The sequence below is a fragment of the Hesperophylax consimilis genome, chromosome 4, assembly GCF_061612785.1.
Source record: "Hesperophylax consimilis isolate HC1 chromosome 4, BYU_Hcon_1.0, whole genome shotgun sequence".
NCBI classification, from domain to species: Eukaryota; Metazoa; Arthropoda; class Insecta; order Trichoptera; family Limnephilidae; genus Hesperophylax; species Hesperophylax consimilis.
The window spans coordinates 23,112,560-23,137,726 of NC_142839.1; the positions used below are offsets into that span (position 1 = coordinate 23,112,560).

Consider the following 25,167-nt stretch of genomic DNA (forward strand, 5'->3'; position numbering starts at 1 on the left):
TTGATCGTTTAACTCCAGAATAGCAGGCCAGGTCAGGACACTAATCAAGTTGGCTTATTTCTATAAGATCTCACCATATTGTGATGAAAACAGTTAATAACTTTATTCTACTTATTTTATTTTCAGACTGGTCCGGTTTCAACCTATTACGGTTATTACCTTCTATTATTACGTTTATTATTACATTATTACGTTTGACGAAAGTAATGGTATAAATATATTTAGAAGTCAGGGGTGGATAAAAGGCATATAATGACGTTATCTCACTATTTTATACATTGTTGAGTTTAAGATCCTATAATTGACTAATAATATATCAATTACATTACACCGAGAGTCGTTAATATTCTCCTCAATGATTTGGTTAATCACATCACAATTTGTAATTTTTCTCTTCAGTTTATTGAAAAAAAAACATTTGTAAATGATGAAGTGCATATTTACTATCTATAAATCTATCTTCTTTATAAATAAAAATGTAAATGTTCGTCTTTTGAAAATCTTAAATCTCCAAAAGATGCTTAAATACTGATTAGCTGGTAAATTAAATTAAATTAAATTCAAATTCAAAAAAAATTTATTATTTTATTATTGCACAAAAAAAGCACAAAGGGTATAGCTTATAGGTTACATCCTATTTCTCCCAGCTAACCCAACAAATACACATTATATTACATAACCCAACAATTACATGTTAACAAATAAATAAAAATAAATAACAGTAAATAAAAAATAAATAAAAAAATAAAAATAAAAAATAAATAAACCGTAGGTTGTAACCAAACACCCCAAGTAAGCCCTACGCTTATAACCAAAACCACCCCAAGTAAACACTGAATAAAAATCGGTCTCTTATTTTACATTTACATACTAGCTGTACCCCGCCACGCGTTGCTGTGGCCGAGTCTCCTGTGCAGATAGAGAAACAATAGCGCGTTTTGCTTTTATGTCCAACGGATGGCGTTTTCCAAAAAAACATGTTTATACAGGTGACATATACATATATGTCACCTGTATAAAAACACGCGTATTCAAATGCAACTTTGTGTCAAAATTTCAAAGCAATCGGTGAAGAACTATCGGAGATTTAAGGTTTTGAACAAACGAAGATTTACATTTTTATTTATATAGATAGAAGATAGATAACTGTTCCAACGACATGAATCGAAACTTTTAATAAATACAAATAAATAAAAATGCAAATTTAAAATGCATTTACATATTGGTATTTTTCTGCAAGATTTGTAACTGTAACTATGTCTAACAAGTCTACATACTTACACATTGTAGACTACTTGTGGTTTACCCATGAAGTAAATGGGCCAGTGATTGGTTCATCAAGTCTCCTTTCGCATAAATAGGAGTGAATAATGAATCCTAGGACAAAGTGATCATATCTGTCAGGTACCTTTTGCAGCTATTAAACCGATCAATCAACCTCAGCGCTACATTATGTCGGAACTGTGATCTAATTATTCTAGAAGTAGGTATTATTTCAATAGTATAACTAAATGTGTTGATAATGATTGATGGGAACACGCCCTGGTGAAAGAGCAACATTCAGAATAGAAACGTTACTAGAAATGGCATTAACTTCCAGACTTTCCTCTTTACCATCTTACCACCACCTACAGCCTAAAAGAGTATTACATCTGGTATGTGTGGGATTGCACTAACCTACCCACATTCCAGAGTACAAATTAATATTATATTTCCAGTGGCTATTTATTTATTTTAATATCAACGGTATAAAATATACCATATACAGTAAATTATAAACAGTGACATCAGAAAATATACAATTGACAGAAACTTTAGATGGATATAAAAAGTTAGAGATACAAGTACATGCAAAACTTATAGGTAGACTAGGTTAGATTAGTATTCATTGAAATATATGATAGTATAGATACATGATATAATATATTACAATAGCTAAAATGTATGCATTTATATTCAGGTTTTGGTTGAAAGTAGGTAAATGCCAATCAAGCTGTTGGTTCACCTTATTGACTATTTTTATTGATCCAGGTTTCCTCAGTTGCCCCAGGCCAGGCAGTTCATTTTATATACATATTTATTTGACTTTTTACGTAAGTATGAGTAGACTTACATTTTATTGGTCATGATTTAAAATATATAATATTAAAGGCTATAGACATTTTGGACGTCTTGTGCGGTAATGAAATATTTTTTTAAGAAATAAATTTTCACGGGGATTTATTCAGATTAAAAGAATAAATTAAATATGGAAATAAAATTTTCTATTTATCCGAATGGTTTTATAAAGGAAACGGTAGAAGGTAACTAAAAGTGACAATATTAACGTTTAAAATGAAATTAACCTTACAATGAATTTACTTAAATCAAAACTATTACTTCTTTATTGTTTATTTATTCTTATTATTCTTTTTTGCTCATACTTTGTCATGATATAACTTTTAATATATACTTGCTTCCTAAACTGTAACCATAACAAAAATATTGTAAATGGAACCTGGTTTATTTTATGTTCACCATTAAATGTAAAATTAATTTATATATAAACTGTATGTTTAAATAAATAATATTGAGGCGTAGTGTGTTCAATTCCTTGCCTGTCTAAGTTCTCCATCACAAGACAAGCAACATTTTCCGCATACTGCGGTAGTAGTAGGAAATTTTCAAATATTGTCAGGTTATTCGTAACCCGGGAATGTTTGCCTTTCTTTTTTAAAATAAAATAAAAAATGTTGGAAACCAAGAAAGAGAGGGAAAGAAAGATTAATTGATATTATTGAAGCGTGTTTGTTTCTAAAATTTAATGACCGTTATCTCCGGTAAAATATTATCTTTGAAAAACAGCCGAAACGTAAGAACCGGCTATTTTTTTAAAGAAAACAACATAAACAAATATGCCATTGAGGTGTGTTTCTTTATAAGATCCATCAAGCAATCAGGGACCAGCGATCATCACAGTTGGCTCGTGGCTCATAGCTCATATCTCACCGCGTTTCGGTTCAGAGTCCGGGATGAGATGTGAGAGCATTTTTTTAATGTCAACATTGTTTCTATCGTTCTTAGACCTTGGACTCGGTTCCAAAGATTGTGTAAGCCATGCTAAGCACACCGGTGTGATTGATTGGCGCAGTGGCGTCCGGTGGGAACTGTCAATTAATAGGTAGGTACACAGATGTGGATATATTTTTGATTGTTATGGATGAACGGGTAGGCATTTATGTAAATAACGAATCATTGATTGGATAAATAATGAATTCAAGCAGACCATTTGGGTATGGAGTGCTGAGATAAGTATTTTTTTTTTAATATTTATAAGACAATATTAAACAAATGCAATACTTTGACCACCATCAGAATTTACTTTTCATAATAATGAATACATAAACAAAAAACTAACTGCACGTAGAAGAGATTTGTTGTTACCACATTTTAGGGTATATCAAAGGTGGTTTAAACTACTCCAATTATTAAAATTGTAATTTTTGAACGCATCATTGTGTAAAACATCTACAGTAAGAAGATTTAAAAAAAATAATGGTATTTTAAAAATCTTGATTTATTTTGCCAAATTAAGGAATGGACCTGCAATGGATGGAGGCTATTGATATAGCGCAGGACGGGACACCTAGAGGCTCCTTGTCGAAGCGATAGGTCACCGACCAAAACAGGACAAGAGGAAGAAGATGATGATGATAATGCACAAACTAGAGGCTGGTCCTGCAATCGATGGAGACTATTGATATAGCGCAGAACGGGATACCTAGAGGCTTCCTTTTCGAAGCAATAGGTCGCGTTCTCGCGTTCTGAAAGTAATTTTTATATTATTTTTTTGTGGTCAGCAGGCCGTACCGAAAGCCCTCGCGGGCCGCACCGAAAAGCGTCGCGGGCCGCAGGTTCCCCACCCCTGATCTGTATGATATTTTGAAGCCATAATGTTTTTCACTGGAGTTCCATATTTAAAGTTATTGAAGAGCTTTATCTTTTAATTCATTTACCTGAATAAGCAATAAAATACAACAAGAAATTAATTAATATATTTTTTTTAAATGACACTACCAAAATATTTAATTGAATAACCAGGTTTTCGAATAAAAAAATCCGGTAAAAACGAGTATAGGCTGCAAAAATAGAAAATGATAAAAACGTGGTCTATTTTTGATTTTCGATGACCAACACAACAAATGTGTGAGTAAAATTATACAGCAGGAAACGATAGAGAAAGCGCTGTGTTCAAGAAATTATTATCCAACGATTTTATTTCATTAGCATACTGCCAAAACCAAATAACAGGTCGTAATTTTTCTTTAGCGGAGATGTCAAAATTCGCAAGAATAAACTTTTGTAAACGAGAATCTGTTGACAGTAACAGTGTGACCAACAGACGGAAAAGGTTGAAAATGAAATAATAATAATATAATCAGTTTTATGATGTTTGTAACCTGTAGCGTTTTTCAAGGTCATGCGCAAATAAGCAAATATAAACACACAACTAGGCTCATTATTGATTTCTTCGAATTCACAACTTCAGGTACATAAATAATGCTAATGCTCGAAATGAAAGAAAATCCCTTAAAAACCTTTCATTCCCTGTTTCAAAATTACATTTGATGTATCAATATTTGTAACATTTTGAATTTTTCGCATTTGAACGGTCCACGTTAAACGTAATTACTCGGCCCGTTTTAGCGTTTAATCAAATTGTGATTAACTGTCTAACATAAAAAAACACTAGAGTTGTGTTTGACAGCTGATCACAGTTTGATTAAAAGCTGAAACGGATCGAGAATCTGCGTTTAACGAGGACTGTTCAAATGTAAACAAAATAAAAAAGGGCGCTAATGGTTATCAAATATGTAATGGAGTTTGAAACACCCAAACCAAATTACAGACTGTGTGTCCATTTACAATACACATGTAACATTAACTACATATAGATGATACGAAACAATGAAAGAAAAAAGAATAGAAATAACAAGTTATAAATAGTGATTTTTGGCATTGACATGCCTCTTGAATTCTTCAAGGCTACTATTAAAAATATCGATAGTCTTGGAGGTGTTGTTTAACAGCGCCATACCTCGTGTCATGCTATGCCGAGCCAGTACGTCCGTTCTGCCACGTGGGATACATAGCAGATCATGGTGCCGTCCCTGGTTGTAGTTGTTCGGTACGAACAAATTATAGCATTCCAGAAGGTATGGGCTATCTATTAAATTATTAAGAATTTTGTACGCCGTTACTGCAAGGGCCCCACTCCTCCTCGAGTGGAGACTTTGGTAGCGCGTGTCGGCAAGCAAATCTTCGTGATGCATGTATCGCGGGTACTCTCCGTGCATTCTCAAATACATAAGCATAATTATATAAGCATTGTCGCGTTTGATAGAATCGTCATCTGATGTAATTATGACTATACTAATATCACTGTACTAATATACTAGGTCTAGGTCAGGGGTCGGCAGACTTTCTAGTGAGAAAAGCTAAATATTAAGTTAACAGAATCCCAACGTTTTCGTAGGGTCGAAACATTAATTTTCACTGTGGCGTACATAATAATATCGTGAATATATTTTGGGAGGTCACGCCATGTTGCGCCTATAAACGCTTGGACACTGTACCGCTTGCGGCGGTATAGTGTCCGAAACGTTGGCTAAAGAAGGAAGCGCAAAACTGTTATCCCAAAAAAAAAAATTACGATAATACTTTTGGCCGTGAAAATCTCAAATCACATCAACCATACGTAATATGACGGCGTTGTGTTTAATAATATTCGTACTGCTAAAAATAAATCTAACAGTGTTGACGAAAATTTTCGTGCGTTCCACCGTGGTAAATAAAAACACAGCGTCTTCCTTGAGTCTCAAGGAAGACGCTGTGTTTTTAGTTACCGCTGCAGCGTTGATGGCATCTAGACTATTTTCAATAGGCTCGTACACTTCGGAACGATAATATCACGCGCCACTCCAGCCCGCCGCGCACTAAATTTTGATAAACACAGTTTGAAAAAGTATGTATTTAATAAACATCACTTTACACTTAATTGAAAAGCTTTTATTAATTTTTACCAATTTTATATTATTGTACTTTGTGGTTTGTCATATTTAATAAAATTTAAAAAAAAAAACACTTATTTACCAACACCTCATTTCAGTGTTTGAGCACCTCGTACAAACACATTCTGAAATCGTGTCCTACCCCACAACTTGGAAGGACGAACTCAGACAATTGGTTCGTGCCTTCATAAATACTTGGTACCTGCTCGATAACGTTTTGTAAGGGCATTGTTAAGAAACTGTATCGAGAAGCATCTTTGAAAAATAAAAAGAAAGCCTATTCACCTTTCGTTATTATTTGTATTTCGACATTTTTGTGAATTTTGGAATGTTATTGTGTTCTTAGGGCAGTATAATATTAATGAGGACATTGACCTGAACTCCCTATAGGGAGTAAAGTTGATTGTTTAATGAGGCAAGGAAGTCCTTAGCAACAGTATTTCGAAAGATAAATAAAAGTGTTGAATCGATAAAAAGTTAATGTAATCAACCGGTTAGTCATTTAGCGGACTGGGAGATTAGTAGGTAGAGCGGATGAAATATTTACAAATATATTTTATTAAATAAGCTAACAATTATTTGAAAATCTAACGAAGGACGCTTGGGTGGGAAACCCAAACGCGATGCCAGCTCAGCCACTGATCGGTCTGTAGATATTTTAAGGTGATTTTGAACTACTCTATCTAAGGGCAATACTATAATATACATGTTTTTATGCAGTGTAAATAATACACTGTTGGCATCTTTGCATTGCGATTTCTCATGGGAAATCACGCTGCAAGAAGCACGAGTGGGTTTTGCATAAAAGTTTTATATTACACGCAGAGAGAGACATACCATTTCCTGTCAACGATTGACTAGAAATGTGAATGGGAAGTGAAGAACCTGCAGAACCATCAATTCTAGATGTGGCTTGTCTTACGAATTCGACCCATTAATGAGTCATTTCACAACAAAAATCCCCATTTAATTTCGTCGACTCGACAAAACATAAACCTAAAAAGCCATTTAATTTAATTTTAGAGATAATTTCAAAATCCCTATATGTTTTATCATTGACCCTATACCATATGAGAAAAAACACAAACATTTATTGACCTGTGATAATATCTTCAGGTGGCGCGGTTAATGTTGTGATTGTATTAGCATGTGAGGGAAAATTGTCTAGCAGACTTCTTGTATGAAAACTTTTTAAATGATTTGTATATGATGAACTATCATAATTTCGTCTTTGTGTTGTTAATGCAGTTATACTTATGGGATGTCATTAAAAAAAAATAAGTAGATTTGGCATTTTTCACACATCTTCCCCTTCACCCCGCGGCTTCAAATGTTCGTGCTTCGAAAGCATAATATCTCGGGAGACAAATTTGCTCGTTGCAGACCAACAAAAGGTAAAAAAGCAGCACTTCTTACGATCTTTTGACTGCGAGGTAATGCCGTTTCTTTTTGAAAAATTATTTCGTAACCCAATTTTCGAAACCAATGATTTTGGTTTTAGTATCATTTTTAACATCCCACCGCCCTCTCTACACTTTGTTGGTCGATGTGCAGAATGAATGAGAAGTCGTGAATGGTGAGGATAACAATCAATAATAATTAATTTATCATATTGATTAGTCTACTGTAGTGAGCAAACTGTTTCAGATCACCTATTATAATTATCTGCGTATTTCATCAGAAGACATTAGACCTAGATAAGAAATAAGAGCAATTACTATCAGTGCAATTTTTTGTCATGTTTATCATTGATCATGTTTTACCTTCCCGTTGTCTGGAGAGTAAGAATAATAATATATCAGTCATTACCGTTCAGAGTCTAATTGCCAAAGTGAAAATAACATTTTATTGATTACACACATAATATTATAAGGAAGGTACAAGATATTGTTTGATTATTTGGGATTTTCGCGACGGACGTGGAAATTTGCGTGAAAATATTACAAATCGTTACAGAAAACGTATTCGTAAACACTAAATATACCTTCATCGGCGTATTTTTTTTTCGGAAAAAAAATAAAACAATGAAAATATCCTATTCTGCGTTGGCCATTTGATCTTCCTTTTAATGTGAATACCACACAAGAGTCCCAACTGTTAGTTACCGTCTGAAGCCAGTGAGACTACGTGTTATGAGGCTGAAGGTAGTGGAAAGGGGAAGGAGATGGGGAGGAGGAAAGTGGGGGAGTACCTGGCTAGATCTAGTCACTAATCGCGGCTAAATCCATTTTAGGCAACGTTTCAATTCTGAATGGTGGTCATACCCAGGGCGATACTGAGAGTATGTTTCACTCTGGAAGGTGCCGCAAGTACCTATACCACAGGTTCTCAAACTTATTTCTACCACCGCCCACTGTAGAATTTAAAAAAATTCTGGTGCCCCCCATATTTTTGAACTTGCCTTTTTACATACTATCTGTTGTCTTAAAAACAGATATTGCAAACATAATTTTTAAACATGCATTATTATATGGATATGATTGATAGTGTGTGTTATTTCTACTATTTCTGAGATAAAAGAATCAAATAATGTTTCAATGAGAGGAAATAAAACTAATACTTAATCATATTTACAAGTATTTTTATATTAAAAGAAGGCTTTGAATTCTAAACTTATCTAATGTGAAGAAGATAAGGCTCGAATTAACTTAAAAATAGCCGTAAGTCACCGCATTCAGAAACTTGCAGCCGATTTCTCTTTTTAGTTAGCAACGTTGCTACAGCACTAAATCCACGTTCACACAAATACTAAGATGGCAATGCTATCAGAAATCGTTACCGTCAACCGACCATAACCCTGGGTATAGTTGGGAGATTCGCTTTATTTGAGAATTTTTTGTTATAAGGAAGTAAAAAAATACTATTATTATTTAATTCAGCTAAATTTCGTCGGTTTTTTATACTTAGAATTTGCCTGCCGTCGCCCCTCTAGATTTCCTTAACGCCCCTTAACTTTCTTTCGACCTTCTACTGCCCCATTTAACGCCTCCAGCGCCCACAAAGGGGCGTTATTGCCCACTTTGAGAAAGACGAACCTATACTACATATTATTTTTAAATTCATCTAATATAATTCACTTACGCACGCCGGGATTTGAACCCGCGAACTTCGGATTGCTAGTCGAGAGCCTTACCCCTCAACCACGGAGGCCGTCAAAACTAGATGGACGTGGAAATTGTCGCAGCCGCGGCAATTTACGTGTACAGCACGTTAAATTATTAAACGTAAATAATCATTCACGCAATAATCAACACGACCGTCTCCGCAGAACGCATATTGCGAACTGAAGACAGGGCCAACGTGTGAACGCTCTTTGCGGGTTAGCCCCAGGATCCTCTGATGTGTGACCGGCCAACGCATGCAACGGCCAAGTCATTGGGCAACGCATTGGCCCAATGCATTGGACCAACGCCAACGTGGACTCGCTGCTTTAGCGAGTTTGCGTGTTTGCAGTTTAGTCACAAGCAAAGCACGGGAAGATGGTACAAAAAACAAAGATCATGGTGACAAGCTTAGTAGAAACTAGAGCTGTAGATAACTGGCTCTTTACTGCTTGACACACTTGCAATCGGTCAAATGAGTACGAAAAACAAACTACCAAAAAATAGTTGAAAGGCTAATTCTCGGTTGTTGAAAGGCTAATTTTGAAGTAATTCAAACAACATTGTTCTACCTTAAGGCATTAAATTCAGCGCATCTTCAAAGTGGTTTCTTTCCCGCGTCTCAAGCAACGGGCTCCAGGCCAGTGGCGGCTCGTGACTTTTGGGTGTACTAGAATGCTAATATTACAAAAAATTACATTATCGATGTTGTTGTAGCTGAAAACGTATTTTTTTAAATTCGGTTTTTTGTACGAAGATTTTCAGGAAATCCGTGCGGTGCACGGCCAAGCTGAAATGACATGAAATTTTTTTACAAAAAAATCGAATTTTCTAAAAAAAAAAATGTTTTGGACTAAACAACATCAATAATATCGAATTTTCAAACTATAACACTCTGTCACACTCAAAAGTGACGAGCCGCCACGGCCCATGCTAACTGACATGGTCCAATTATTGCGATATATTCCAAAGGAATTTCAGAGTACGCCACGCATACTGCAGTTACGCAGGTTATGTTCGCAGCCGTTCGCCGCCGGGGCTATTTATACCTTATACACGTACCGCGGTATGTATTATGTGCACCAGCCACACCTCCAGACCAAATGCCACTGTTTACTGTGGGCTTAGGTTGCAGAATCAACACACAACATTCGGATGCGTGGCACCTACGTCACTCTGAACCCCATCGCAAGGAAGCAAATTTTTATCAACATTGTGCGCGTGTGTGTGAGAACTGATGAAATAAACCGAAATAATGCATTTTGTGGGCGTGTTTACTGTACCCGAAGTATGGGAAATTTTCCTTACTTCAGGAGTATGTTATCAGATTATTTCAATTTCATTGGCTGGGGTTTACGAGTTAAAAAGTCGGAATTGGTGAATGGACGGCATCAGTTTACTTTCAAATGGGTATTGATCACACTTCTAAAGAATATATCTGACATTATTTAAGATAATTAGTTCACTCTAAGTTTGCTCTAACATTTCGAAAAGATTGGGCCTATTAAATATTATCATAAGCACTTCAGCAGACGAAGAGTTGGGGCGCCAAAATTGTCAAAATTTACACTGTTATTTCAAGTGTTAGGTCAATCAAATATTAAAAAAATATGATTGTAATCATTATCGTATTCCCCGTCACTAGCACTTGGAGCCTTTTACGTTACAATCCATCCATCGGTAATGTGCTAAAACGCAAATTATTAATCTACGCTCCTGTCATATTGCTTTAAAAATAACGAGAATGGCAATGCGTGGAAAATCTTCTTCAAGTTAATACATTCTAAACCTTAACGATGTGCAAGAGGCCATAATAAAAAATAATTCATAATAGGTACATAAGGTAAACAAAATAATAAATGCCGATAAAGAACAGCCGCTGTCTCAATACGAGTTGTTGATATTTCCAGGGAAGTGAGCAAGTACTGAGAAAAAAAAACAAGAATTTAATTTCCATTACGATCAGTAAAAAGATTAAAGAGAACAGATTTGTGGAGCACGAGCTGATTTACGGAGAAATTTAGACATCACAATGATATGAATTCTAGAAATGAACAATTTATTGAAATCGATTAACAATATGACGATTCGTAGAGAAAAGCCGATAAGTCAATCGATTTCATAACCAAAGTCCAGCTACTAGAAATATCCATTCTTTGAATGCGAGTATTTTTCAAGCATTTTATCTTCTACTAATGCTTTCATGAATCGAAGAGATTTCCACTAAATTGCACAATTCACACCTATCCAAAATAATTGAGACGTGTTTTCAAATTAAAAATGTCTTATAATGTTTCTAAAAAAATTCTACATTCTTTTATTTATCAACAAAAATTCATTACAAACACATGTTTCATATTGGAGGACATAAACGTTGTAACAGCGCCTTTGAGGTGATTTAAAAAAAAAACGGCACTATACAAATTATCCAATTTTTAGTATTAATTATCCTATGCACAACAGTTTGGATCGCAACACGAAAGAAAAACCGCGAAAACTTTGTAATATTTTGGTCACAACCTTAGCAATAAATTCTCTCAAACCTTCCGCTAAATCACTATTATGATTAATCTTTATAACGACTTGGTGTACATTATGAAAACCAAAAAATATGCTTTAGATAAATTAAAGGGTTTCCTATCGTTTCGCTTGAGTAGAATACAAATAAATTACTCAATAAAAAATATAAATGTAAACTACTAAAATAAAAAAAAAATTTCATTAGAAATATATTCGCATAAAGGAAACAACTTTTAAAAAATACAGTATATTAGCTAAGATTATCTTTGACAGTTTCACTTAATTATTTTTTTTTCTTTCTTATAAAATTATTTACAAAATAAACAAAAACCATTTTTGTGCTAGAAACCGAACGTTTCTAGACTCCGTTTGTCAAGCGATTTTAATGCCTATTACCTACAATATAAGGTATACCAAGAATATACACATATTTGGCTTGTAACTTCCTCAAGATACCAATAATATCGCTATCGAGTCCGAACTGTCAGGAACCAGTGGGAGATTGTGGCATCCTAAATCGGGGTGTTTTGTGAGTCTGAGTGGGAAAGATGAAGATGAAGAAGAAGAGATGAGAAATAAGGTTTGTTACTTTGGTTAAGATTTTTCAGAGAGATTCCCTGATTGATAAAAAAATATAACATTGAGAATGATTGAAAAACGTGAAATCTGAAGGTGGAAATTGCCATGATTGAGGAATCTGATAAAATGATGTGATTATTTTATGTTGAAGATGATGCAATACAAAATCACGCCATTGTCTCGCCGAGGAAAGCAGAGGGCGTAACTAAAGTCCAGCAATTCTAGGCTACAATAAAAGGCAAGTGAGCCATGCCATTTGCTATATATGGTATCCACATCACGATTTCGCTGACACCTGACGCGATTCCCAGTAATTACCGTTAGGCGCGTCGTAATAAACAAACTTCTTGTTCTTTACGCCGCGAAGAAAGGAATGTGAGAGGTATGAAGCTATGCCGTGTGGGCTATGGTGGGCTATGCTGTGCTACGCGGCCAAACCGCCGTTAGAACAATCCACGCGAACAAACGTATTTACGATCAGTTGAAGCGGGGCGAATTTCGGGTCGAGACATTAGAACACATTGGGCTCAAATACTACAGGTAGTGAGTGCGCAGCTTATATGGCATAATGAATTTTACTGCTGCTTTAACAACCCGGTTGCGCCCGAGATTTCAAATATCCTTGTTGTAAGCTTTTTTTTACTAAACATTCTTATTTTTACAGATAAATTCAGATTTAAAAGCTAAAGCACATGATTGAAATGACATTACGAGCTTAAGATAGTTAAGTTAGCCCATAAATAACACATAGCATAGCATTCAAAACGCCTGAGCTCACCGTTAAAGAGTTTTCACTGCATCAATAGGAAAAATGTGGGTACTCACGTTTCATCTTCATCAACGAACATATTTCAGCTATCTGTAACAATAACAAAACATACAATGAATGTGATTTCAATTACACGATCAATGATTAAGTTCAGTGTCAAATCTATTGAAAAAAACAACAATATTATGTAGCATTTAAAAAAGTACTATACAAATAATAATTAAGTAAGATGATCAGAAGTAGAACACGTAAGTACTAAAGTACAAAGGCTAATAGGTATTTGTAAAAAAAATTATACACAAAACTAAAACAATAATATTATGAATTATTAGCAAAACCTCTGAAGACACTGAATTCAAACATATTACTTAGTACAACGGCCAATTCATTTGTAAATAAATCAATAATTGAAAACAATAAAATAAACGAGTAAATCGAACCTCGTAATCGATGTAATTAGTACAACAGGGGCTAATGAATTTGTAATAACTCATAAAAATGACAATTCAACACACCTTTAAAAAGTTATATAAAGTCATGAAAAGTGATGAAACAAAAAGTAAATTAAATATGTTACATAGGTAAGGTTTACAAGTTAGTTTTTTTATCACTTTTAATGACTTTATATCACTTACAATTGTCATTGTGTTGAGTTATCGTGGAACCAATACATCAATTATTGTTGAAATTTAAACACATAAAATAAAGACACATTACGTGGGTACAAAAAATAGAGCATTAAGACCCTAAATAATGATCAGAAGTTGAGAAAACTGTACAGGCACAAAGAAGCTAACATAAAAAAAAACATTAAAAGTATTCATCAAAAGAAAGTAGGTACTACGACACTAAATAAAAGAACAGCTGATCGGCATTTAAATGGGGCAGTGGTGCAATAAACAGTACAGAGAAGATAAAATTTGTAAATAAATCGTTTGATAAAAAGTAAACAAAATACAACAGCAGAGAGCTGGCTTGTTTCATTGCCACCACGTGCGTCTGATGATAATTGCTCCATTCAGAACATAAACATCCGAGTGTCATCAAAATACTCATATGAAGCGGGACCTTGACCCGAGCTGATTGAGGCTAATGCCTTTATCGGGCGGCTGGAATCAATTGAAGTATGCGAATAAAAATAAAGCAGACCTTGAATTAATTCCTATACCTAGGTGGAATTCCTTTTTTTAATTTTACTGCGCTATCGAATCCAGCGTCAGAAAGATAGTATATTTAGACGTTTTACAGAAATTCGCGATTCTAGATTAGTATTTTCCACAACATTGCGCAATGCGTGTCAGGGAATCGAATGCTTTGCCAAATTATTATTGTATTTTGCCAGCTTGGCAGCTTGCGTACTAATTATTTTAATAGAAAAATCAAACAAAACACTTTGAATAGGAAAACTCAATTGATTTTTATAAAATACGAGACATGATCAAAATCAAACATTAAAAAAAATAACTTCATGTAAAATTAGTGTTTAAGGAACTTGAAATCCACGATGCCTAAGGCCTCATTAGTTGTTAGGTAGTGGAAATAAAACTGCTATGTTCTGGCGTGCGAGACTTAGTTATACAGGGTGTATCGGCACGTACCCGACAAACTTTAACCAGCTATTACTTAGCACATTTGGAGTAAAAAATGTTATGGGCACTTTGCTGTCCGGTAACATTTTTTACTCCAAATGTGCTGAGGAATAGCTGGTTAAAGTTTGTCGGGTACTTGCCGATACACCCTGTATACGTTTTTTAACCGCCCGCAAATAAAATACAGAATGCAGTGTATTTATAAAACTGAATATCCAAACAGTTGAGTAAATAGTTTTAGCAAACAGAAACATCACGCGTGCAGCCAATATAAGATAAAAGTAAATAGGTACCTTGTAAAAATTAGAAACTGCTAAATAATATTTAAGAATTTGTATATTTTAAAACAATTTAACACATCAGCGGAAAAGTAAGGAAAGGCGAAAGCAACCGACCGGTGTGACCGCCGAGTAAGAACTAAATCACAGACGAGTAAAAACAATATAATCACGTATAAAATCGTAGGAAGCTAATGAACTATATGAAGTCCCATCCGGGGTTCATACTACCGTCTCGCGGGAGTCCGATCTTCACCCCGTTCAAAGTTTCCAGGGCAATAGGAAAACTGATAACAGGTCACCGCTGAAATGTGTCTGTCTGCGTTCCATTTTTCCAGTCAAAACATGGCGTTGCGATAACGAAAATTATTTTATATTTAGTCTGTAATATTGAGTCTACACGTGATTATTTATTTAATTAAGAACGGAGTACGGCAACGTTAGATGAAAATTACATAGTATCATGACGTAAACACGTAGACCAATTTCATATTCCCAGTCAAAACACTTGCATAATCCTTGCAGAGTGTCCGCTTGCGGAAGTGGTACTAGTGTCGAGTAGGTACTCGAGTGAGGCTTCATACTTCATACGAGTGTAACGTACGTGTAGCGTACTTTTATGATGTGGGTAATATTTTTATATAATTAAAATTGGCCAATGTTGATGACGGAAGAGTGTGACGTTCGGGAGCGTGAAAATGAAAGGTAGATCTATTCATGTAAGACTTCTAAATGCGGTAACGTAGTGTACAGTATTGTACACTGCAGATGTATATATATGTATATGTATATACATATGATACATATATGATGATTTTTTTTATTATTATTTATACCCGCTAAACTGCCAAAGCAGTTTATCAGCAGAAATTAAATAAATTTCTGCTGCATCGAATTAAAATAAATCCGGGAATAAACATATTCTATGCTACGAAAAAAATAATAAAATTATTAAGACTGTGAGTCATTATATAAAACTGAAGACCTAGATGTTACTTGGAAGTATTTATTGAACACTTTCAATTGAAATACAAAACCACATTTCAATAAAAACCTCAACCACATCCACACAATAAAATTATACCTGACCTACCTTAAGTGTATTAAAAAGGTCCAAACCCCACCTACAATAAAAAAAAACAGTCCTTATGACCTTTCCCTGAAACTATTCTACAAAAACTATAGAAATATCTGCTCTAATCTTACTAAACGGCAAAACAAAATTATTACAGAACTAAAATAGATTAATCCAATGAAATCACCTACACTAGCCAAAACAAAACAAACCCATTGGAAGAAATCGACCCCGATAGCGGTATACTCTCGCTCGACCAAAATATAAATCAATTAGTAAACTACACAAACATTTTTTTTGCAAACAAATTCTCGAATTTAGCGAACAAAATAATCAAACCTCAAAACTTTAACCGGAACGTAAAAAACATGCTAAAATTATCAAAAGAACAAATTTGCACTAAAACCAATCACTTAACACGAACTAACACTAATTTTATCTAAATTCAAACAAACATCTTCATCTGATAGTGATGGAATCGCAATGAAAACAATAAAATACTTAAAAGACGAACCGATACTCTTCCAAATAAACAAAAAATCCATTACGGAAAGCAGATTTCCATAACAATTTAAAATAGTGACTATCACTCCAATTTTTAATCAGGTAATTAATTATAAAGACATCAATAATTGTAGATCAATTACAATTCTAAACACTTTATCTAAAATCTTAGAAACAACGAACAAAAATCAACTCATCGATTACCTAGAATCAAACAAAACTATTATGACAGAAAAATATTTGGTTCAAAAAAATCTATCAATTTAAAAAAAAAAAATTATATGATTTTACGCCCAGCTGGGCTTTTATGGGGATTTTAAGAACAGAATATAACTAGTGAGCTATCGAAAATTAAACACAAAATTTTGAAAGCATGATATAACAGTAAACTGAATATGAAACAATATTAGTAAAACATGTAACAGAATAATATAGAATCTAGAACAATACTACATATAAGACAAATCACTAAAACTACATTACTGACGCTACTATAATTTGTAGGATTCAACAAAGTGCTGGTATAGATTACGCTTCATTATTTATTATTATAGTCAACAGGAAAACCTTGTAAAGTGGAAAGATGGATTCTCAGAACTCAGAACCCTATTTCTTGAAAAGCGGGGTCCGACAGGGAGGATGTATGTCCCCAGTACTGTTTAACATATACATGGATGAACTAACCCACAGGTTAAACAATGCTGGAGTGGGCTGCCACATCGGAGGTCTGTGTATTAACAATATGAGCTACGCAGATGATATGGTTCTGATGGCACCGTCAATAAGGGGATTACGAATTCTCCTAAAAATCTGTGAAGAATTTGGACACGAAACCAACATCATTTATAATGCGAAAAAAACAGCACTGTTGGTCATAAAACACGGGGAAGGCCCAAAAAACATTCCCCCGCCTTTTTGAATGATGAACTTCTGAAAACAGTAAAAACCACTAAATATCTAGGACGTGTCATCAACAATAAAATCTAACGGATGATGAAGATATTGACAGGCAGAGGCGTGTATTGAGTATAAAATGTAACATGCTCAGTAGAAGATTTCGGCTCTGTAGTCCACGAGTGAAAAGGACGCTCTTCATAGCCTTTTGCACCACCCTGTACACATGCGAGCTCTGGGCAAACTTAAAAAAAAAGAACAATGGAAAGGCTTCGGGTGCAATATAATAACGCATAACCGACTGATGTTCGGACTTCCCAGGCACTGCAGTGCCTCCTCAATGTTTACAGAAGGGCGAGTTCCAGGACTTACAGCTCTATTAAGAATCAGGATTGCAGGACTGAGGAGAAGGATAAACCATTCCAGAAATATTCTTATCATAGAATCCCGTCTGACTTCAGGATACTTGCTCCCACAATCTTAGATCCGATGGATTCCCGTGCTTCTCTGCTTTAATCTCATTTTTAATCTATTTTCTTTATTTTCCTATGATGTAAATATTATCTGTACTTACACCCCAGGACAGTGTTGAGTTGGTGTGTTGTACTGAGGCTTAATTAGAAAAAAAATGATAAAATTAATTTGAAAATAAACTGTAAACTGACCAGAGTTTTAAAAAGTTGTAATTGCTCGCAAAACTGGCTAGGTAGCTATTATATCAAGTCAAAACCAGAAAATAATTTGTCGTATGCATGTCTAACCAGTACCTCCTTACAGTATATTACAATATTAAATAGCATTAGTTTTATAGATCTCTTACTCACAATTCATAATGTTCTATTACCTTATAATATATATACATATATGTAAACAAGGACATCTTTTGATTATGATCTGTGAAGATATTTCAAGAGGATATAAAAACAGCTGTCAACCGCGGCTTCCGCGCTTAAAGAATAACATAATGCGCATGCGTGAAGTCGCAAAAACATTGGTGCCAAATTTAAAAAACATAATTATTGATATATCGTATCATCTTAATAAAAAAAGTTAAATTCCCAGAGAAAAGCAGTTGAAATAGATTTTTTTTTTAAATCAACTTTATTATTATTTTAGCTGGGATATAACTGAATAAAAGTAGCTGGACCTTTAATAATATTTATTATCTCAGAATCAACATTTTGTTTGTTAATGACTTCTGGCCATTGATGTATATAACCTCATTGCTTCTGGCAGTAGGTAAGCCGACGATATGTAAATACATTATTCAATTCTTTCTAAAATGCTTATTTCGACTGTTATGTATACTAGTTCTGACGATAACGACATCATACAAGTAGGAATTCAATATAATTGTGTGCAGTAATCAGTGAAACGCAAAGAGTCGCGATATTATCAGTAATAAAAATAAACCCATAAGATGATAAACCAACTTATCTCAGACACTAAACCCCCCCGGGTTCAACCGACTTCAACATCTGGCTTAGTCAAAATAACACAAATTTATATAACAACAAAATCTATAAAGTGCATGACACGACGATAATTCAAAAGGAAAAGGTCAAATGGCAGAGATAGCTTTAAAAAAGAAGATAATAGTATTATATTGATAGACAGTGTAATCTACTAAGTACACCCCTTATATAAAAATAAAAAAAATAATGATAAACAGTGTGGACAGCATTCCAAATAACATACGATCAAACATAAAGACATTGATAATACCAAGATTAATTATGTCAATTATTCTCAAATTCTCTAACAATAAAATTATTGTAATCATTTCATCGATTGCCGGTAATTTCAGTATTGCTTTTGGCTTCGTTGGGATTAAGCTGATAAAGCGTATATGGGAGATGAAAACAAAGACAAAATTCGCTTATCTGGCCAATCAGAAAAAATGTGGTCAAATTGGACATATTTGGTGTGACTCGAATATAAAGTGGGGTTACTGCCAAAAGTTGGTAACTAACAAAAACATGTTTTAAAATAAACTCAATATTAATGTTTAATCTTCATTATGAAACAAACCTTGGTTTTGGTAAATAATGTTAATGCTAATTTGGAAAAAAACATTACAGCGTTGTTTCTTAAACAAATATGCTAATTTTTATAAGTGCTTTTACAGTGTTTTTCTTGTCTATTAAATATTTAAAAAATAAGTTACAAAGTTTTATAAAAAAAATCTATTCCTTTTAAAACTACTTAATGACATAAGAGACGATACAAACTTATTACAGACATATTATAATAGATAAACATTAAAATCATCGCTAACTAAAAAAACACAAAAAATGTAGTCACCAACTTTTGCAGTAAGCCCCCGATATATTGGTAAACATCTATTGATCGCCAGGTCGTTTGGTTCAAATGAACGTTATTCCATTTAATAGGACTTTCTTAAAATACGTATTTCTACCTCAGAAGTGTTATGAAGGTGGCAACCTAAGACCAGATTTTTTTCTGTTCTAACAAGTCAAGGTAGAAACTATACACTGAGGTTAACTACATTTATCGAGTAATGTATTATGCATATTGATACGCACGATGATAATTATTTTTGTAAGGGACAACTGGTATTAAAGAGGTCATAGAAGAACATTCACAGCGAGAAACTAAGCCTTCAACCAAAACCTCCTAGATCACAAGGCCGGGACACTGAATCAAATCAGCCTATTGTATGAGAACATCCAAAAAACATTTTTTTAATTTTATTTTTTTTAAATAAGTAATAGATTTCAAGATGTTTTCGTAAGTAAGAAAAAAATGTTTTTTTTTGTAAAATCTCATACAAGTTAGGAGGCTGCTTTGAATGAATGTCCCGGCCTTGTGATTAAGTTTTGCTTTAACAGTCATAAAATACAGAAGGTTCTCCGTTTTACCACACGGTGAAAAATTACTGATAAAAAAATAATGCTAGTTTTTTAATTATCTCTTCAAATTATTCGTAATCCGGTTAAAAACGGGATTGCAGGCCCATAACAAATGAATTGATTGGTTTCCTGATAAATTCATCATTCTATGTATATTATATTATCAAAACGCAGGTGCATGAACACGTCCCGACATTATTACGAATTTACCAAAAGTTTATCAGGAAACGGCCAATAGGATGTCAATAGGATCTATGTGAAAAAAATAGCTCCCAGCTATTGTCAAATATTTATGTAAGTATTTGTTGTTATTATTATATAAAATGGATTTCTAAAGATACATATTCGTATAGTGCTTTATAATAATATGTTGTTTATTGCATCGCTTAGAAGTTTTTATTATTATACATGTCACATTACATGTGATTACACTTCAGGCCTCCGCGCAGAAAAGTCTCACAGTGAACTGGGCTGTAAACCGTTATTTTACTTTTGGTCTTACTTTTCTGCGCGGCGGTCAACAAATAGCGTCTTCAATACCGTGCCCGGCGGGAGAAGCAAATATTCTAACTTAAAATATTAATTTAAATATGAAATCTTAATCAATTTTCTTTTTTTTTAATAACATCAATTCTAATAGACGGTTAACATTAGTAAAAAATTACTGGAATTCCTTATTGAAGAATTAAATTTTTTTCCATACAAAATGTTTAAGCGTCGTGGCTCTCACAGTTTGAATGACGTCACACCCACACCCCGCCTCTTACCGCTTGGATTCCGCTCGTTTTGGCGGGCTTAATAAAATTTAAACTTTGTGAATTAATTTAATTATGAAAACAGACTTAAAAAAAAAAATACCAGTATTTAAGTTTGAATGCGAACATTGATAAAAAAATAAAAAAATGGACTCAACTTCCTTATTACTATCCTTCATTTACCAGCTTAAATAGTGATTTTATTAAATTGGCATTTTTTGTATACCCACACAATTAATATACACGGCAATATTTATTTATGGGGTATCTCAGAGACCCCTAAAAATAAAACAAGTTTTCTTTGCATCTTGGCACGTCGAAATCAAGATGTATGGAAGTGGACCGAACAACCTCAACCTCAACCTGACCTCATGTCATAACTATTTATTTTAGTTTGTGACATGACGGTATCACACAAAACGTTTTTATAAGTCAACTTGCTGAAAGTCGTAAAAATTCTAGATTAGAGTAGCTTTATCTAACATTTAAAAAATGATATGGGAGTATTGATTACATTTTAAATTACGTTCAATCTCTCGGTAATAATGTGTTTAAAAAATATTACGAAATGTAGAAAATGGTAACATCTTAAAAGACTACTAGCATTCCATAATATCAACAGTAGAAGATAGAAGAAATATATTCAAACATTTTTTTAAATCATCAACAACGCTGTTGACAATGACTACCTTCTAGAAAACATTAATTTCCAGTGTACATACGATTAAACTATTCCACATCCCACACTCAAAAACTAACTACACCCAATAATAGTTTTTCAGAAGAACGTACACAAAAAACAATAACATCTTTTCAGACGCTGATATTTTCCGTTTGTCATCAGATCAATTTACTAATGAAAATTAGAAAAAACAAATCAAAATGTTAATTACAAACCCTCTACCCCTGCTATGTTTTTTTTTTTTTTTTTTTTTTTTTCTTTATTCATGAAATATTAATGTGTACAGTTTTTACATGCTTTTCGACTACCACACTAGACACACGCCCGTATTATGGTAGTCGAAATGTATATACATAGGTTTATATAATTATATAAATGTAATATTTGATAACTTGTTAATCTAAGTATTTTTTTTCTTACATGCAATGTATGTGTATAATAGGTGACACTTTTACTGGTTCCCAGTTCAGTAGATTGCTCAAGTGTACATCAACCGTGAGTGTGAGATCTTTACGTTATTATTCTCATTTTCCTTGTGTTGTTTTTCTTTCTTTATTTTGTTTATCTTTGAATACTATTTAAATTAAAGTATTGAAGACAATATTAGTGATTTCTAAACGAAAATCTGAAACAGAAAAATCAGAAAAGGAAACGGTCACATCTGGGACTCGAACCCTCTGATTTTTCTGTTTCAGATTTTCGTTTAGAAATCACTAATATTGTCTTCAATATTTAAATATTACAATTTGAGGTTTTACTCAATAAAGTTATTCCGAAAAATAAAAAAATACTATTTAAAGTATCTATCTATATACATTTAATGTGTGTGTTTTTAAGATTTTCTTTTTCTATCAATTCTACTTTATGTTTATTTTTATATATAATATGAATCTTATGAGGAAACTTTACTGGTTCATGCAACCATGTTATTGATTTAATAAAAATATGCATCACTGTTTGTTTTTTAATAAATAAATAAATACGTCTTCAAAATAGCCGTCACTAAGGGCATTGACCTGAAGAAGACTTTACCACTTCGATGAGTCCTCCAAATCATGCTCTTCTCTCACTGCATACTGCACGTACTGTTAACCTCCAATAAACAGAGTTCTTATCTAGGTCTAGTGGAGGTTAGATCCGTGCATTCTAGTTTATTATTATTTGTCGATGTGTAATGATAATTGCTTGTATAATAATTATCTGTACCTCACCCTTTGAGTTGTACCGGACATGGGACTGCTACGTGACGCATCAAAACGTGTATGACTTATTCGATGCAAGCATAATATGTATCGGTATGGTACGATTCCCAATGATCACGTTCGCGAGGAAAATGATACGGAATTTTCTGAATACAGGAAAAAATACGGTTCTCCGAAGAATAATAATGAAAACACGCGTAGTTGATAAAGTCCTCACACCCAAAGTAAGCTGCACGTAAAGATGATAGTGAAAAAGCATATTATTTATAATACTGGTGAGAACTGAAATCGCTTCATGTTAAAAAGGCAAGAACTTTTAAAAATAATATAGGCATTATCCATTATTTAATAAAAATGTTCCTATATTTTCTATTTAGGCGTAAGCCCAATATGTAAGTTTGTACCGGAGGCTGTCAGGTTCATTATTTTGTTCCAATTAATGGGTATCGATTTATTAGTCGCCAAGAGGAACAGGTGACAAGACTGACAAGTATAGTGATAAATACACTGTTGTGTACTACAAGAGGGTTAAGGGTCGATATATTTTTTTAATATATTTATGTATTGATTCGAATAGGTACCGAGTACTCCGATCCTCGTGAAAGGGTGGGTGATCACCAACACACAGATTGTGTTGGAAGAAAAAAAATGAGTGAAGCAACCGTTAAAGATAAGTGGTCTGTAAAATACGTCAAAATTACGTTAGTACAAACATATATGTATTAAAATAATTACTTTTTAATTTTTGTGTCTCAACTCTTCACAATTTGGGTATGATTCGAGGCTTAAAGTACGTGGAGAAGGGAAGGATGGATGGATGGAAGGATTTAAATACATTGGAGGTTGTCTACACTTTCACACGGCGTTCTAAGGAATCAGATGCTTTCCTCCTCGGAATTTTTAGTCGGAAAATTAATCTGAATTATTTTATTTTTCTGAAATAATTCTTTCGGGAAAATTGCTGGGAAAATGGTGTAAAAGTTTTTCAAACTGAGAAATACCAAGTGTTTGTAAATTTAGTAAACTTGTCAAGACGCCAATGCGCCAAGGAGATAAGACGCTGATAATACCTAATATAGCGCCCTTGAGGTTGTTGATAGCGCCAGGCGCCGTTTGGCTCGGGGCTGGCCCTGCATCACAGTGAGCATAGGCACAACTTCAGAGGAAATAAAACTATTGTGAATTATCTACATCTTTGTAAGGCCAAGAGTCCCAAGAAGCCAGTGAGACTGTGGCATTCCCAATAGGGGTATGTTGTGAGGTTGAAGGTAGTTGGGATGGGAAGATGGGGAATATGAAGGTGGGGGGGTACCTGGCTATTCAGATCTGGTCACAAGTCATTTCAAGCAACGTCTCAATTCTGAATGGTGGTCTTACACCAGGGCGATACTGATTGCATCTTCCACTCTGGAACGCCCACAAGCATACTACATAGTATTTTAAATGAATAAATTGTGAAATAACACAACTTAACCAATTAAAATCTGTCAACAACAGCAGTATATCAATACCATTAATTCAATCACGTGTTGGGAAACTCTAAATGTATGTTATCTCATCAGATTTCCAATAGATAATAAATTAAAAATTTCTCCATTGTTTCTGAACAATAATAGCACGATGGATCCCCGTGATGCCAGTTGACATTATTAGTTATAAGACTATCGGCAGTATCCACACTATCGTTGGTGCATTAATCGACAATTCAAAACGATTTTCATAACAAATTCGGCCGTCTCCCGAAAAAGAGCTGAAAAAGGGCATTTTGCAACTTTTTCTCCAAATCCCGGGGGTTGCTAGAAAGTTTCGGGGAAAACTTATTCCCCACAATTAACTAATTATGTACGTCAACGTTTTCTCAGTTTCCCTATATTTTTATAACACGTCAAGTCCGTCCAGCTTGAACCCGGCACACGTACCAGACTCGTGTGATAATCCACCACTCGATGGCTCACTGATAATGATAATGGAACAATTCAGAGCAATCGCGATCTTTCTGTAAGCAACTAACGCCAGCCATCAATAATTGGATACCTATGTACATTATGACTACAAAACATGACATCGATATTATTGATAATTGACAAATAATTATTTGATTTCATATTCTTATACTTTACACAATATTATACTGATTAGATAAGCACGAAAATTATAAAAAAATATTTATTTAATGGCTGCAAGAATATCAAATGAGCTGTTCATATTGAGAGTAAAGAAAAACAACTTCGTCTTTTTCCAACTCTCTTATGTAATGTAGCTTAGCAATTTTGAATTACTATAAGTCACGTGGGGT

General features: G+C 33.9%; 1 protein-coding gene across 2 annotated transcripts in view; it reads right to left on the bottom strand.

Moving 5' to 3' along the window:
- Acsl (Acyl-CoA synthetase long-chain) overlaps nucleotides 1-25,167 on the bottom strand; it is a 65,471-nt gene that overhangs the window by 24,259 nt on the left and 16,045 nt on the right. Inside the window, exons 1-2 of one of the 2 annotated variants that reach the window (XM_089651512.1) lie at nucleotides 14,902-15,020; nucleotides 13,076-13,109 (exon numbers count right to left, since the gene is read on the bottom strand). In XM_089651512.1, the coding sequence (XP_089507638.1) occupies nucleotides 13,076-13,098 (23 nt within the window). In that variant the 5' untranslated portion in view covers nucleotides 13,099-13,109; nucleotides 14,902-15,020. Of the gene's footprint in view, nucleotides 1-13,075; nucleotides 13,110-14,901; nucleotides 15,021-25,167 lie in introns of those variants that run through there. The other variant, XM_089651511.1, reaches the window with a different exon arrangement.